Genomic DNA, 16,070 nt, shown 5'->3' on the forward strand with positions numbered 1-16,070 from the left:
CCACGTGGTCACCGCTTCTTTCCTCTGTACAGCCCGAGGAGACGCAGCGCGCGCGACTTTTCCCTACAGAAACGCTCCTCAGGGCTACAGCGATCCTGATTGGTGAAGCGCGACAGCCAATAAAAATAGAAAGGAGGCGGGGCTTATCGCGTCTTGAGGTAAAATAGTCAGAGATGGTCGAATTTGTGTTGGTTTTTTTTTGTTTTTCTTTACATTCAGGGACTCGTTTAACTGTAATATGACGATAACATCGATATCCCATATCACTAATTTGTATTTAAACTACCATTATACACATTGTTGACATTTATACACGTAATAGCTAATTATCAGTGCCCAAAACTTTATCAGCCGGCCCCTGTCAGAAAAGATACAAGTAAAATTTACACAAGAAATATATAAACATACCTATAAACTGTAACAAATGAAATATAACGATTCAATTAACACGTCTACGTGAATGAAGACTGAAAGACGAAACATTCAACTGGCAGTAAAAACAATTCATTCCACATTTTGGTTGACGGCTAAATAAATTTTTTCTGAAAGAAATGCTCTGGTAAAGTCTAGCAGTCAGAAAAACTAGGCTATAACAGCTGAAATTATTTTCCAGTGTGTAATTCATTAGCAAAACAAAAGCGGGATAAATATAGTTTACTCAAGAAAGCATAAGTAAACATACGAAAATACCTCAATAATTCTCTAAATATGCAAACTTTAGGACACGAGTCATACGACACTAAATAGAGATCATATACGAGATCAAGAGGGCCCACCGATGGTTTGGGGCCCTACACAACTTGCGGAGTTATATATAGTTATATACAGTTATATACAGTTTTATATATATATATATATATATATATATATATATATATATATATATATATATATATATATGTATATATATATATATATATATATATATATATATATGAATGTATGTCCCTCCTACCTCAACTCTCTCCTGAAGGCTTATGTTCCCTCACGCAATCTGCGATCAATCAACGACCGATGCTTAGTAGTACCTACTCAGCGTGGCTCAAGGTCCCTTTGAAGAACATTCAAACTGTTCCTCATATATATATATATATATATATATATATATATATATATATATATATATATATATATATATATAGCTATGGAGCCAGGGTTTGATTATAATACAATAACAGGGCACAACACCTTTTAATGATCGTCAGCGTAGTTTGTTTCGACCTCACATAGTTTTGTATTTTACTCCTCAGGCAAAGTCGAAGACATGTTCATGTTCTGCGATAGGCTGCCCCCCCCGCCCCCGCAATTGATCTGATTGGTTTTTAAACCGAGTCAGACCTGTCTGATATTACCTGAAGTGCTGGGTCACTGCCCCAGTAGTTTGATGCCAGCTCGCCCCTGTTTGTCCGGTGGCCCTGAATGGTGGGTTGTGAAGCAAACTTAGAAAACCACGTTACAAACCACCTGTTTACTGAGGCATTGTTGCTAATCAGAATGAATACTTTTAATTTACATACTTTTAAAACACATTTAGCATTTAGCACATTGAGCATCTCTGTATATATAGTTTTTTGAAAAATCTGTTTGAGCATTTTCCTCATTTGTCAAATCAACCAACCCTGAAACATGTTTATATAGCAACTTGCTAGCCTTTAATATTAGCTAATTGTTTTAGGCTGCTACAGGTTTTACATAAAATTAACCAAAATTGTTAGCTTTGGGCATGTGCTAGATGTGCTAGAAAGTTTGCTGAAATGCACACTTTGTCTTCGAAGGTTGCTGAAACAACTTCACTGAATTTCATTAGCTTTGCGGTTAGCTTTAGTAGTCTCGGGACTAGCTGGAGCAGGACTAGTTGGAGCAGCTGCAAAATCAAGCATTTTTGGCCGCAACAATCACAAAATAACTGCATCCTGTACAGACTGGCAAATAAGATCTAGCAAATATCTTCATTTCAGCATTTTCATTATATTTTTCTGAACTGGAAATGAAATCTGGTCTTTCTGAGGTAAACAGCTGGCTAATAATGCTAATAATCTCCTGTGCTATTTGTTACTTACATAACATTGGGATGGAAAACATCTCCACAAATAATGTGGCGATTTGTTCCTACAATTTCCTACAACGTCTGCTACAATAACAAAAGGAAATGCATGTCACTCATGTGCCACATCCTTTCCCCTTCAGTGAATCTCCTGAAGGGGAAAGATGCTGGCACCTCTCTCACAAGTCACTTCATTTCAAAGTAAGGTTACGCTCTCATCTCTGTTTAAATCACTAGAAGGTAGGTTTTTGTATTTAAAAAAAAAATGGTTTGCCTATTTAGTGTGAAGTTCAACATAGTGCGACATGCAGATTATACATGGTTACTGTATATCTTACACCAGTTCTGTTTAAAAAAAACACATAAAGACAAAGCTTCTTTTAATATTTCTCTACAGTACTGATATGAAACCACACGGACACACAACTCGCAGTAATTAAACATCTTGACTATTCAGTCTTGTTTTTATTTACCACAAAAGATTTTGCAGGCACAAAGACAGCTGGTGGAATTTTCTCAGTCGTTCATTTGCATAGTACAAAAACATTTCCTTTTCCTGCGTTATACTAACCAGCACTGAGACACTATTATAACATATAGAATTACTCCTGAGTACAAAATAGTTGAGGATTTGTATACACTACATAATAGTAACACCGATAACATCGTATTTTAAATGACCCGAGTCTGGATTTTTCAGCTTAACACATCTAGTTAATCGCCATTCTTCCAACAGTTAAACTTGAGAATGTGCACACGTCTAACAGAGAATAACACATCAGTACAGACTATAAAGGCTTTCAGCCACTTCTTTATCCGTCTTCCATTGAGTTCGTTTCAAAGCGAGAAGACGCCGAAAGTCGAAGCTTTCTGTGAGTGCTGCAGAGACTTTGTCTCATTTCAGATATCACATCTATAACAAATGGAATGAGGTGTCTGGTTTGATTGACATGTCACTGATTCAGACAGCAGCCTGGAGAAAAAACATCCCACATGTTTTGATCTCCTGTCTGGAATAAGATTAGAGCCTGTAACCACAAAACATGTGGGTTTTAAAAAGCTCTGAAACCACGATGCGGTGAAGAGAAGGCACGAATACAATGAATCCCTTGGAGAGGAGAGTGGGTGGACTTCCAGACGCAACCCTCAGGATGAGTGTATGTGTGTGTGTGTTTGTGGGAGAGTCTGGACTACGGCTGCTCGAGATCCAACATGGCTGAGTAGGTTCAGAAGTCAGGGGTCACCGTCAGGGGGTGGAGGCTGGCACAACTTATACAGTCTAAAAGAAAAAAAAGAAGAAGATAGATTATAGCTTATTAGTGAAAAATAGATGAAACACAAAACTAGTGCATAGAACGCATTTCTATGAATAAAACACATCTGGAAAACAGCGGAGGTCACAGAGCGAGCTGCTGCGGGAAAAGTGCAGGATCCAGATCGTCCATAACATGAGAATGTTTTATATTAAGCGCTTCAAACAAACTCGTAAGTGTATGAATGTGGCTTGTCGTGTCGGATCCTCCGACAGATGTGTGTGATTTTTAATGTGATCCAGACGTGTTTTCTTCAGTGCAGAAATGATATTTTTCCGTTTACATCCTTATCTGTAAATGTTAGAAATTCACACCAGTATTTCCATTTGACATAAAGGCTCGTCCTGACAGCGAGCGAGTCTCCGTTAAACTTCACTGAACGAGCGCGAGTCCACGCGCCAATCAAACAGCACGCGATAGAAAGGAAGCACAATAACTCTGACTAAGATATTCATTTTGAACAAATATGTTGTTTGATGCTATATATAGAAACAAAAGTAATTGTGTTTTTATGAGAGCAGTAACTGTAATGGGGTTATAACAGGTCATTGTATATAAACATAAGAAGTGCCGTACATTTACAGAATAAAGGAACAGGTTACTGTGTTCAAATGAGTGGATGTGTATGTTACTGCACAACATTCAACCTCTTACCACTTAACACTTAGTTTCTGCTTTTGTTTTCTTTTATACTATATATTAGTGATTTAACTTCTGCTTTAAAGCTTTTGGATAAAGTGTTGTTTTTTTTGTTTTCAAAATACAATGTTAATATTTTTAAAAATCCTTTGAACAATGTACAGCATAGACCACATACATTTAATAGCTTTATCATAGCCTTCAGTTTGCACAGTATTTGAAGGACAACACCGGGCAGAATGTGAAATAACGCTTTTTTTTTTTTCCTTTTCGAAATACAGAAAATAAAAATCGGCCTTTTAATCCGACTAATCGATCAATCGAAGAAATAATCGACAGATTAATCGATGATCAAAATCGTCGTCAGTCGCAGCCCTAATAAATAGTTTATTCTACAGGATACTTTTTGATTCCACCACGCTGCCGAACACACACGCTGTCTGGCCATGTATAAGTGAAGCCATTAATTATAGCAACAGCTTCCAGCTGCTCATTCACCAATAATAAAGCAAATTACTGACATATGGAGCTCATGTGAACATGATATACAGCATGTAGAAAGAAGCATAAATCCAAAAACCTGTTCTGTTTTAAAAAGTAAAGTACAGTGAAGTCTCCATTACACCTAATTCATCCTGTATTTCTCAGAGGTCTGAGGAGAAAACCACAATCTGGAGTCGAATATGTGTGTGTGTGTGTGTGTGTGTGTGTGTGTGTGTGCGAAAAAAGCAAGCTGGTTCTGGTTACCTTGGCACTGAAGATGGGGTGCGGTCTCTCACACCGAGGTTCTTGGCTGAGTTCTGCACTCTGGCCCCCTGAAACACAGAAAGCCATGATTAGGAATCACACCCACATTTCAGTACACATTTCCACACATTTATTCCCTCTCTTACTTTAAAAATCATTCAATCCACCTAAACAGGGCATTGTACCAGAGCTACAGTGCTAATGTAGCTAACAAATAACGGAAGCTTATAGCCCCTGGTATAAATGTATAAATCAATACGCATGTCAGACCTATATAATATATAAGAATATACAGTATACTATAATATAATATAATATATGTATATAGAGTGCCCTGCAGTGGATTGGCACCCTGTCCAGGGTGTACCCCGCCTTGTGCCTGATGCTCCATGGGATAGGCTCCAGGTTTCCCCGTGACCCTGAAGAGGATAAGCGGTTTAGAGGATGGCTGGATGGATGGATGGATGGATGGATATATATATATATATATATATAGAATTGGTCTGAAGATTAATGATTAATTTTGTATAAGTAATTTTCTTTAATGATCATTTCTATAGTAATAATAACTGACACAGGGGCTTGTACAGCAGATGCCCCACATAATCATAAACTAATAACAAACGGATTTTAAAAAGCGTTGTTCATAAAGAATAACATATTATCGTTTATACGGAGAAGCTATCTGTACGGTGGCGTACTAACTCTAACTCTTCATCGACTTTCACACCATCACACCATCGATAGATTTCCTACAACGGCACATGCCATAGTGGTTCATTCTGGTAGCTGTAAACATGTACAAGTTGATTAGATTAGATTAGTCTAGCTCCAGTGCAAAAAGCAAACACTTCCTGACTCATCGACTATCTCTTCCTATCATGGATTTGCTAGAAGACATTTGGCGTTGGCTCTCTGGCTGGATTACGTCTTAAACTCTCAACATTTGGCTTACAAATTCCCCCACTTACACGAGAACCACAGCTTCTACATGGAAGGAGAGGAGAGTCAACACAGCACTAATCCTGGATCATTAGCTTTAAATTAGATTCGATTAAACTGAGGATTGTGTTTTCATTAAATGTGACTAACCCAGTCGGAGGTGGCTTAACAACTCTGGGTTATATAACCATATTACCATTACTTCTAATGTAAATAGCAATAATTATGTTCGTATCATTTTCTTTCTTATGCTCAAAGCGACAGTGCAGTGCATCATTTCACGTAAATCATCCGAAAAAGGAAGATGATGACGATGGATCCGGTGATGCTGAGCACCTGAACCCATGACTTACGAGTCACATTTATCACAAGCCCCCGACCTCGTCAGATTTGTTCCTTGGACTTACTTATAGCTGTAAATTATAGCCCACACCATGCTCATGGCTAAATGAATCACTCTGTGGTGTTTGAATAGGTATCATTTTCACTGCAGGTGGAGCTCCATCATGTTAGATAAGGCGAGCGGGCCACCTGCGATCTGACGCAGACGGAACGAAAACATAAATCTTGGGCATTTTACAGACGTTAGCAGTTTCTATAAATAGTTTGTGTGTAGTAAGATGGTTAGGAGTGGGAGAGGGGAAGGATCGCAGGTGAAGACTCGGCAGCAAAGTCAGAGTAGAAATACCACCGTAGGCATAATCGCATTTGGGACTCGGATCCAAAGCTACACACAGTACAGAACATGTGAGGTATTAGCTGTTCGGTAGAGCAGTTTAAAAAACCAGAACCAACGTGAACCAGCCACTGTTCTGAATAAATAAAGAATAAACTTCCCCACATTATTTTATGGAGAGAATGGAAGGGAAAAATTGCCTTCGAACCCCTTCACCTTGCATGGCCGTCGCCACGGGTTTTAATGTGTGTGCATTAAGATGAATGAAGGAATGTATTTCTATAAGGTGCTTTGGAGACGTACTAGATGGACCTCTCTCGTAACCCGAGTGCGAGCAACGAAACTAATAAACAACCCAGTATGGGCGGTGTACTGACAGTCCTTTATATTTATATTAATATCTTAATTAAAGTCTGAGGAGGAAACTGGAGCACGGCCTTGTCCCCCAGGGCTGCCTAGTCCACTGAATACTTTATTACATATCCGCCTACAGACACCTTCACGAGTCTGCTGTTTCCAGATCTCGCATTCATAAACTAGCAAAACGTAACACAGATCCGAAACAAGCCAGTTAGGTGCTGTCAATCAAAGCTGTGGACACGCCTATTCGTATTCTTATTCTTATATGCATCTGTTTGTCTGTACGAGTGTCGCTTTATACGTCCTAAATGTCCATTTATCTTTCTGTTAGTGTGTCTGCTCATTTGCATGTTTGTCCATCTTTCTGTCTGCTCGCCATTCCTTCTGTTTGTCTGTCTGCCTGTTGGTCAGTCCACTGGCCAGTCCATCTGTCTGCCCGTCTTTTGGGCCAGCTTTCTGTCTGTCTGCTCATCAACCCGGGGTTTCTGTTTGTCTGCTCACCTATGTGCCTTCCCATCCTTCTGTCTGTCTGTCCACTTGCCCATCCATCTACCTGCCTGCATGCTCTATCTGTCTGTCTGCTCACCCATCCCTCTGTTTGTCTGTCTGTCTGCCTGTCCGTCCGTCGGTTTTTCTGACTGTCTATCCATTTTGTTTGTCTGTCCACCTGCCCACACAACTGTCTGTCTGTCTGCCTCATTACCTATCTGTCTATGCATCTCTCTGAAGGTGTATCTGTCCATTTCCCAAATCCATCAGTCTACGAGTCCGTCCAGAACGTGTATCCTTTCTATCCTTTCTTTTGTGTCTGTCTGTACCCTACAGAATCATTTAAAGCACCTGTCTCGCTTTCTGTCTGTCTGCTGTTTTTCTCCGTCTAAATGCAGCACACCTAGAGTCCTCTATTTGAACACGACGCCACGCCTGAAGGACAGACGTCTCACCGCGTCCTTCCCGTCTTGGCTCCGCGCCGCTGTGTCGTCTGTCTGACCTCGCCGCTTGGCCTCAGCTCTCGTCACACTCTTTACGTAAACACGTGTGCGTATGTAATGATGCGCAGATAAACACACCGGCTCTGTGTTTCTGCTGTTTAATAAAATCCCTAGTCTACTCTGAAAGTTTTCTCATCTCCGTCACAGCCTGGAACCAGAGATATAACATAAAACGTACAGGAGATGACAAAAAAAAAAAACCAGAGGAAGAGAGAGAAAGAAAGAGAGAGAGAGAGAGACACTGGGAATTCAATCCCAGAACTAAGCCTGTTCCCGCCGTAACGATTAGGCTTTGATAAAGAAAATCCCCAATTACACAAACAAGAGCTGGTTTCATTTTCACAAAGGCAACGCGCACCAAACTAATTGGGTCAGCAAATTAAAAATAGCAGCACACGCCTTTGTCTAGTGGATCGATTGCTTACAGGCTCACGCTTTCCTGCACTGCAGTCACACAAGCTGAAGGAGGAGGGTGAATGTTTTATTCAGTTACAGTTCAGAGATACATACCTGTTTCCTCATGACGTCTGTGGCCTGCATGATACAGCGCGGTGGCAGGCCGTGACTGCGCGCCAGAACGATGGCCTGCTCCAGAGTCACGCTCAGAGTACAGCTACACAAACACACACACACAGAGCAGAAAGGTTACCATGCATTCACAGTACTTTAAAATGGGGTGAAAGTGGCTTGTTCTGTATGTCCATCCATGCGATTTAAGGCTCTGCTCACAAAATTCACAAAAATCAGGTGCTGCTAGGATCAAAATAGCCAGTTCAGAGCTTTTTGTCCTTGTCTGCTAAATGCTCTGCACTTATATAGCGCTTTTTTAACCGTAGCGGTTCTACAAAGCGCTTTACACTGTGTCTCATTCACCCATTCACACACACCAATGGTAGCAGAGCTGCCATGCAAGGTGCTACCTTGCCATCAGGAGCAACTTGGGGTTCAGTGTCTTGCCCAAGGACACTTTGGTATGTGGAGTCACGTGGGCCGGGAATCGAACCGCCAACCCTACGATTAGTGGACAACCCGCTCTACCACCTGAGCCACAGCCGCCCCAAGTAGTGTTATGGTAGTGTTAAAGACACAAATACTATACTATATCCATCCATCCATCCATCCATTTTCTGAACCACTTTTCCTGCACAGGGAGCCTGGAGTCTACCCCAGGGGACTCGGGGCACAAGGCAGGGGACACCCTGGACGACGAGCCAACCCACTGCAGGGCACACATATTCTCTCAAACACCCATTCACACAATATTCAATAATATTCAATATTCACTAAATAAAATAATATTTAGAGATGCCAGTATGCCTACAACGTATGTCTTTGGACTGGAGGAGGAACCCGGAGTACCCATGGAAAACCCCCGAAGCACGAGGAGAACAGGCAAACTCTGTGCACACAGGACGGACGTGGGGATCGAATTCCTAACTCCAAAAACGTGCTAACCTCTAAGCGACCATGACGCCATGCCACAGCTGTGCAAAAAACGATCAGACATATTATGATTATTCATAACTATTCACACCTCCAATTAAATGCTCTCTAGAACCCATAAGTCCCGCCTCTGGAGGTGGATCTTTCTCTACAATTGTAGCTCGTCAGCTTGTTAGCGCTAAACTTGGTTGGTGTGTTTTGGCTGTGCGTCTTCCTGCACACTATTCACTTTTCTAATTCTAAAGCCCGCAAAAAAGTGCAGTATACAGTACACAGTTCTGGTCCCAAATGCAGCACTACAGGATAATAATCAGGGAAATAATCCACATGTGCTAATTAATCAGATTAGTAAGATGTGTTGTTGATATTTTGGAATTTTGCACCTTGACACCTTTGAGATCCTTGATGAGCTACGCTTACCCATAATCCCTTTCTCATCATATGCGCAACTTTGCAGTAGGGTAAATCAGCACTGAAGTAACAACAAGAGGAAAAGTTTAAAGAGACGTTAAAGAACTCTTGGTTGGTACAGTGATTCATTAAGGTTCTTAAATGGAGATACGTATGTGCTAACCTCAAGCGTTTGAAATGTAAAATTCCAAGGTAATTCTGGGTAATCTGTAACGGGACTTTCCTGGCAAACTTATACTCTTTGAAGGTTAAACGTTTGAATGATTTTGTAATGTGTCGTAAGAGGCAGGATGTAAATGCGTGTAAATTCGTTTGAGGAGTATTGAGGGGAATCTGACAAAATTATAATCGAAGTCCATAGCAAGGGTCAAAACCCAGGCCAAACAAGGATACTCCATAAACAACATCAAAACACAGGCAAGAGTCGTTTACTGTAAAAAAAAAATATAAATAAATAAATAAATAAATAAAAATATGTTTGAACTTAACTAAACAAAGACAGCACACAGAATCAAAATCAAAGATGAACACAAAACAGGTGAACACAATCAGGTAACAAACTGAGGAAAATGACAGGAAAGGGACAGCAAACAGAAATCTCCTTTCACCTCCTTTATATATTTCTGTAAAGCTGCTTTGGGACAATGTTCATTGTTAAAAGCGCTTTATAAAAAAGAAGGGACAAAAAAAAAGAAACCAAAACACGAGCACGGGGCATTTGTTGCCATAGGAACAACAACCAAACAGGGGAAACTCTGACAGATGCCAAGTATGTAGGTAATATCCCAGAATTTTAAAGTAAAAAATATTATTCATATGTACAACAAAACTCATGTCTGGAACCCTAGACATATCACGTTTGGTCATATTTATCCTCCTAACCCCTTCACTTCCTGCACCATGTGTAATAGGAGTTGAAAAACGTGAACTGCTACAACAAAGACGAGTACATGGCACCTACCAAGCGTCTCTGTGAAATCAATCACTGGACCATTTCTATCTGAATGAAATGTGCCTTATCTTCCTGACACAGGGAGTAGCATAGTATATCTTTACACATTACTGATACACCTAGCTTACGGATATCACTCGGCTGGTTCCTGTTTTTACACGAGCATGAGCTCATATCTGCTGCAAATAATTAAAGCTGAATTAATAACGAGCCAGGACGCCAGGGGCACCGGTTATTTGGATGCAATTAGCGATAATGTATGGGTTGAGCCGAGCTGAGACATGATGCCTGAGGAAAGTGTGTGTGCGTACATGTGTGTGTAATGGTCTTGGTGACGATAGCAGCATAGTGATTTATGTGTACTGGGCTGATTCTGTCTGAACATACTGAACAAACTGATTTACACAATGCACGGCATAATTCTCTGGGACTGCGGGATTGGAAAAAATTATAAGGACGGCAGACAGGAAGAGAAATAAATATATATATATACACATACATACATACATATATATATAGACACATACTTTCACTGTTTATTGAGGTGTATTGCTTTCCGATGTAGTGTTTTATTCTTCTTATACCACAGCAATCTGCAAATGATTCATTTTTTTTTATTATTATTAATAAACAACACATTGGGAGCGATGTGTGTTTTGGCCTATTTTAGTTAGACCTGTAGTCATTTTAATATAATTATGTAAAATTCATTAATGACCGTGTATTCATATTTATGTACATTACTGAAGTCAAAACTATTCTGAAAAAAACCCAACATTTTTTTAAATTTAAATTCAAGCGCTACATAAATAAAAACTATTCAATATAATTATTATTACCCCAATCACACTCTGCTTTAAGTATAACATACCGGCAAAATAAAAGCTCCTTAAAAGGACTTGTTCATATTGTAGGTGTGTGAGCATTTTAGAAAGAAACCCAAGAAAGAACGGAAGACGCAATACGTGTAATGAATTACATGAATCATGTCGTGAGCTATTTCATTTCTTGTTGTCTGAGAAATGGTGCTCTGGGCTCGAGTGATATATGTCCCGTCAACTGTGTCTCCCGAAACGGCCCGGTGAGAAATAGAACTGTCTCGAACCAGCTGCAAAATGGCCGACTCGCTGAGACGCTCACACAACCACCAGTACCTCCGCATATGAATATGATTCTATTATCGGTAATTAGAAAAATGTATTTATAGCCTGCCACATGAATAAGTCAAGGAGATTAATGTTCATATTAACGAGACGGAGATTCAATATTAATGTGGAGAAAAAATGGTGGAAGGAAATGGGCACAATATAGATGTGAAATAATAATGAGGACAGGAGGACGCTGTTACGGAAGAAAAGAGGGGCAAAATTTATAGACAGATTTATAGCTATTTTTATTAAGAAAGCGAAGACGTGAAGAAGATACGCGGCACAAAAACAGAGATATTAAAGTTGTTATGGTGAAGATTTCTGAGAGGAGAGCTTTATATAGTATTTATGGAAGGAGTCTCCAGTGTCAATACTTCGTAAAAGCTCTAGCTTCCCAACATCTTCAGAACGGAGAGCTTTGCAGTTTTCCCATATCATTAAGAGAGAGAGAGAAAAAGAAAGACTGGTGACGGAGGGAACAATTGTTTAGAACTTAAAACCCTCCAGGTCATGCTGTAACAGGAAAAGAATCAATGCCAGGGTGGTGTGATTATTTTCCCATAACAGCGTGTCCCGAAGTGTTTTATTCCTCTTATATCGCAGCACTTTTGCCAAAAGGTTCAAATTTTTTTTACTTATTAAAGAATAAAATGGCATACTTTTTATCTGGTTAAAGTTACATTTAACGTAATGTTGTAGAATGTCCGAAAAACAAATGAGCCCTTGTGTTACAGCAGTTAGAATCAACCGTTCCCTCACCAGCCTTTAAAACTGGAGACTCCTTCCATAAAATCCAAACAAAATCTCAGAAATCTTCACCATATCAACGATCGCAGAGGTCTTTTTAAATAAGTTTATGTGACGTTTACGTTTGCGTGGAAGCAGAATGAGTGCCTTAGAGTAAATGATCCATGCTTTTATAGAAAATGAATTAACATCCTCTGACCAATCAGATTTAAGGATTGAACAGCGTTGGGGTATAAGGCAAAAAAAAAATAAAAAAGACAATCTCAAGAGTTTACGTTTTCTTTTAACAAAATGTATTAGAATAGTACTTCGGAAGGGTTTTGCTGAGAAATCACTTAAAAAATAAAACATTTAGGGAACTAATTTATTTGAACATCTAATCATTGGTTATTTACAGTGAATAACAGTTTATTAAAAGTACTGACGTCTCATGATACCTATGATATTTAATATATTGTGACTTCAGTATTGTATCGTCATATCTATCAGCTATACACAGAGGTAAAGGAAGACAGAATGTGTGTGTGTGTGTGTGTGTGTGTGTGTATAACTGACCGGTGGACTCCACTGTTACACAGGACGATGTGACAAGCTCCGAGCCGGCTGCACAGCTCAGACGCCACCGTGAGCAGCCCGACTCCAGACGCCCCGCACGCCGTGAACTGACACGCAGCAGTGCGTCTGCACGAGATGAAGCTCTCCATCAGTCTGTAGAGCTCATCCAGAGCGTTCAAGGGACGCATGAGCTGCAGAGAGACACGGTGAGAACAGTCAAGATTCCATTCATATTCCTTCACGAATCATACTTAAGCCTGTCAGGATTCATTTATTAACTCTTATGCAAATAACTGCAACGAGTAACGAATAGAAAACGAAACTTAAGTAAAACAAAGTATTGTGTCAAAAATACTTTGAAAGGGTGTTTCCAGAAAGTTGAAAAATTTTCAAAAGTTTAATCTAAGAAAATATACAACAAAAAAAACGTGTTAACCCATCTCTCATAACACTAGCTGCGTTTACATGGACAACAATAATCCACTCTTAATCCGATTAAGACCATACTCTAATTAAGAAACTACCATGTAAACAGCAATTTTTACTTACCTTAATCTAATTAAGGTCATAATCGAAGTAAGCAATAATCTAATTCAGACAGGTGGAGTACTCCTGTTTTAGTCGCATTATGGACATGTAGTAGTGACATGTAAACACCTTAATCACATTATTAACGTTGTGTGGGAGTTTTCACCGCATTTTGCGACAGGACACGATCACACACGGCAGTTTTACGTTTTACGGCAAACAAGAGAGTTCGGCCGTGTCCCAAATCGCATACTTTCCTACTATAGGCCTGTAGTGGGGAAAAATACATGTATCTCGGCTACTATATAGACGGTAACTACGCGATTTGGGACACACCCACCGCTTCAAGCAGTTGTCTATTAGCACGTACAGCATGACAAATAATTAACTGTACTTAAAGCGTTCGTAAAAAAAATAAATAAAAACTCCCAAAACTGTATACGGTACCATAACGAAGACGAACTGTATGTTGATACGTGAAATTCTGGAGGGACGTCGGACGGCGTGGCGCGGTGACGTAATGACGCGGGCTGTTATTCTAATTATGTTCTATAACATGTAAAACGGGAACATGACAGGAGTATTCTAAAAGCGACTCATGTAAACACCTTAATCACATTATTATCTTACTCAGATTAAGATCAATAATTAGATTACTGCTGTCCATGTAAACGTAGTCACTATCTATACAGTATAGTCCTTTCAGTTGATTCTTTGGGTATTATTTGGATTTTTAGGAAATTTAACCACAACTTCCTGTTGTATACGTCAAAACAGGAAGTGATGTGTATAAATCTATTAGTGGGCTCTCCGCTATATGTTTTGAAAATAAACACTGAACACACATGTGACAACAACATCAGTCGCTACACAGCCACAAGAAACAAAAGTAAAAGGTACCTGCTAGTATGACCGTGAGGTTCTACTTTCTCTACATCACACACACTCACACACACACACACATTTCTCATCATATGTAATGGACACGCCCAATAATCGAGTCTATTTGGGTCACGTGATACACTGAAAATTAGTACAGACCTTGTCTATGAAGGCAGCCTTGGGAGCCAAGGTTGGGTTCAAGTTGGATTTGTCCAGGTAAAAGGCCCTGTGGAAAAAACAAAAAAAACAAAACGTAAGCATGTTATACATTTCCAACGTAGGGTTTGGTATTTCTGTTTCTAATTTGGGAGGGGGGGGCGAAAACTAGTTCCACATGAAGACATAAGTAAATAAATAAATAAATCACGCTGCCTCCATTCAAGCACATTCACTCAACCACAATCTGCCAGGCAGCAAGGGGGCCAGTAATTATGATCACATTTCTGCTTGACACAACATTAATTTTATCGTTATTCCACCAAAGAATTCAATCTGCACTTATTTTCGCAGGAGCTGCTAAGAGCTATATGAAGCAGGAGCAAACATTATGAAGGCTTTAATGACGCATGACAACAAAAACTCCACAACTCACTCTGTAGCAATTATGCCTACGCACGGCTTATAAATCAAACATGACGCTAATTCTGTTTGCCTAAACATGGCAGGAATGTTTCCATGAATCAGGATTTTAATTGCTGCAGTGCCGTTCGAGCTAGCCACAAATATCCACAGGCTGGCTAATCACAACACCGAGGCTAGTTTAGGTCTGACTGATTTAGCTCGCTTCTGGAAAGTTCCGGAATACAGGCTAAAAATTTGGACAGCACATTTAGACACATATAATTTTACAGTGTGTGTGTGTGAGAGAGGGAGAGAAAGAGACAAACATAATATACTAAAGTAAGTATAAGTATATTTATAAGCATAAGTATATTTGATGTTCCCTCTCTGCTAGCATGAACAGGAAGTAGAGATATATCTAGCTAATTCGCTAAACTCTAAAACCATAGACATATAAAGATGCGGCATTGGCGATAGGTCAACGCGTCGGCCATATTGATCCTGGCAAGACCACCCTATAAACAAAAACAAGTAAACGGTGGAGCTGTGGTTTTTCTGGATAAAAAGCACAATAACATTTACAGTTCTCAAACGATTTCACTGGTTTATGATCTACGTGGAGTGAAAAAAAAAAATAGTTCTGTCTCCAGTTACTTCATAAGGACTTGTGAAAACTCACGCTTGTCAAGCATAGATCCGAGTTATTTTTCTTAGTTAATAAATGCTGAGACGTTCCTAATGTAATATAATGTAATGTACATGAAATTTGCATAAAGATTTTTTTCAGTGGGGAAATAGATTTTTCTGTCTTCAACCCCATCTTTTTAGCTTTTCCTGTGCTCCAGGTCAGAATCCTGTTAACAAAGCTTGTTAAAAATCGAAGTAAATTCATCTTTAAGTATTAATGATTGACCATCATTGGACCAAAATGGAACAAAATCGGCAAATACTGGTGATGTGTTGTTCATGAACGATTCGTTCATTTTCGTTCATTTTGAATGAATCTTTAATACGACTCGGGAACAACGAGTTGTCTCAGCGGGTGATGGGTTCACTTTCGTTCATTTTGAACGGATCTTTAATACGACTCGGGAACAATGAGTTGTCTCAGAGAGTGATTCGTTCATTTT

At 39.6% G+C, this 16,070-nt stretch overlaps 1 protein-coding gene across 1 annotated transcript in view; it reads right to left on the reverse strand.

Moving 5' to 3' along the window:
• Nucleotides 1-2,295: 2,295 nt before the first annotated feature.
• The window catches only part of prex2 (phosphatidylinositol-3,4,5-trisphosphate-dependent Rac exchange factor 2), a 122,373-nt gene continuing 108,598 nt past the window's right edge, over nt 2,296-16,070 (reverse strand). Inside the window, exons 36-40 of the mRNA XM_053612227.1 lie at nt 14,539-14,605; nt 12,970-13,160; nt 8,224-8,326; nt 4,744-4,811; nt 2,296-3,323 (exon numbers count right to left, since the gene is read on the reverse strand). Of these exons, the coding sequence (XP_053468202.1) occupies nt 3,278-3,323; nt 4,744-4,811; nt 8,224-8,326; nt 12,970-13,160; nt 14,539-14,605 (475 nt within the window). The 3' untranslated portion in view covers nt 2,296-3,277. The remainder of the gene's footprint in view (nt 3,324-4,743; nt 4,812-8,223; nt 8,327-12,969; nt 13,161-14,538; nt 14,606-16,070) is intronic.

Source organism: Ictalurus furcatus, chromosome 23, assembly GCF_023375685.1.
Source record: "Ictalurus furcatus strain D&B chromosome 23, Billie_1.0, whole genome shotgun sequence".
In the NCBI taxonomy this organism is placed as follows: domain Eukaryota; kingdom Metazoa; phylum Chordata; class Actinopteri; order Siluriformes; family Ictaluridae; genus Ictalurus; species Ictalurus furcatus.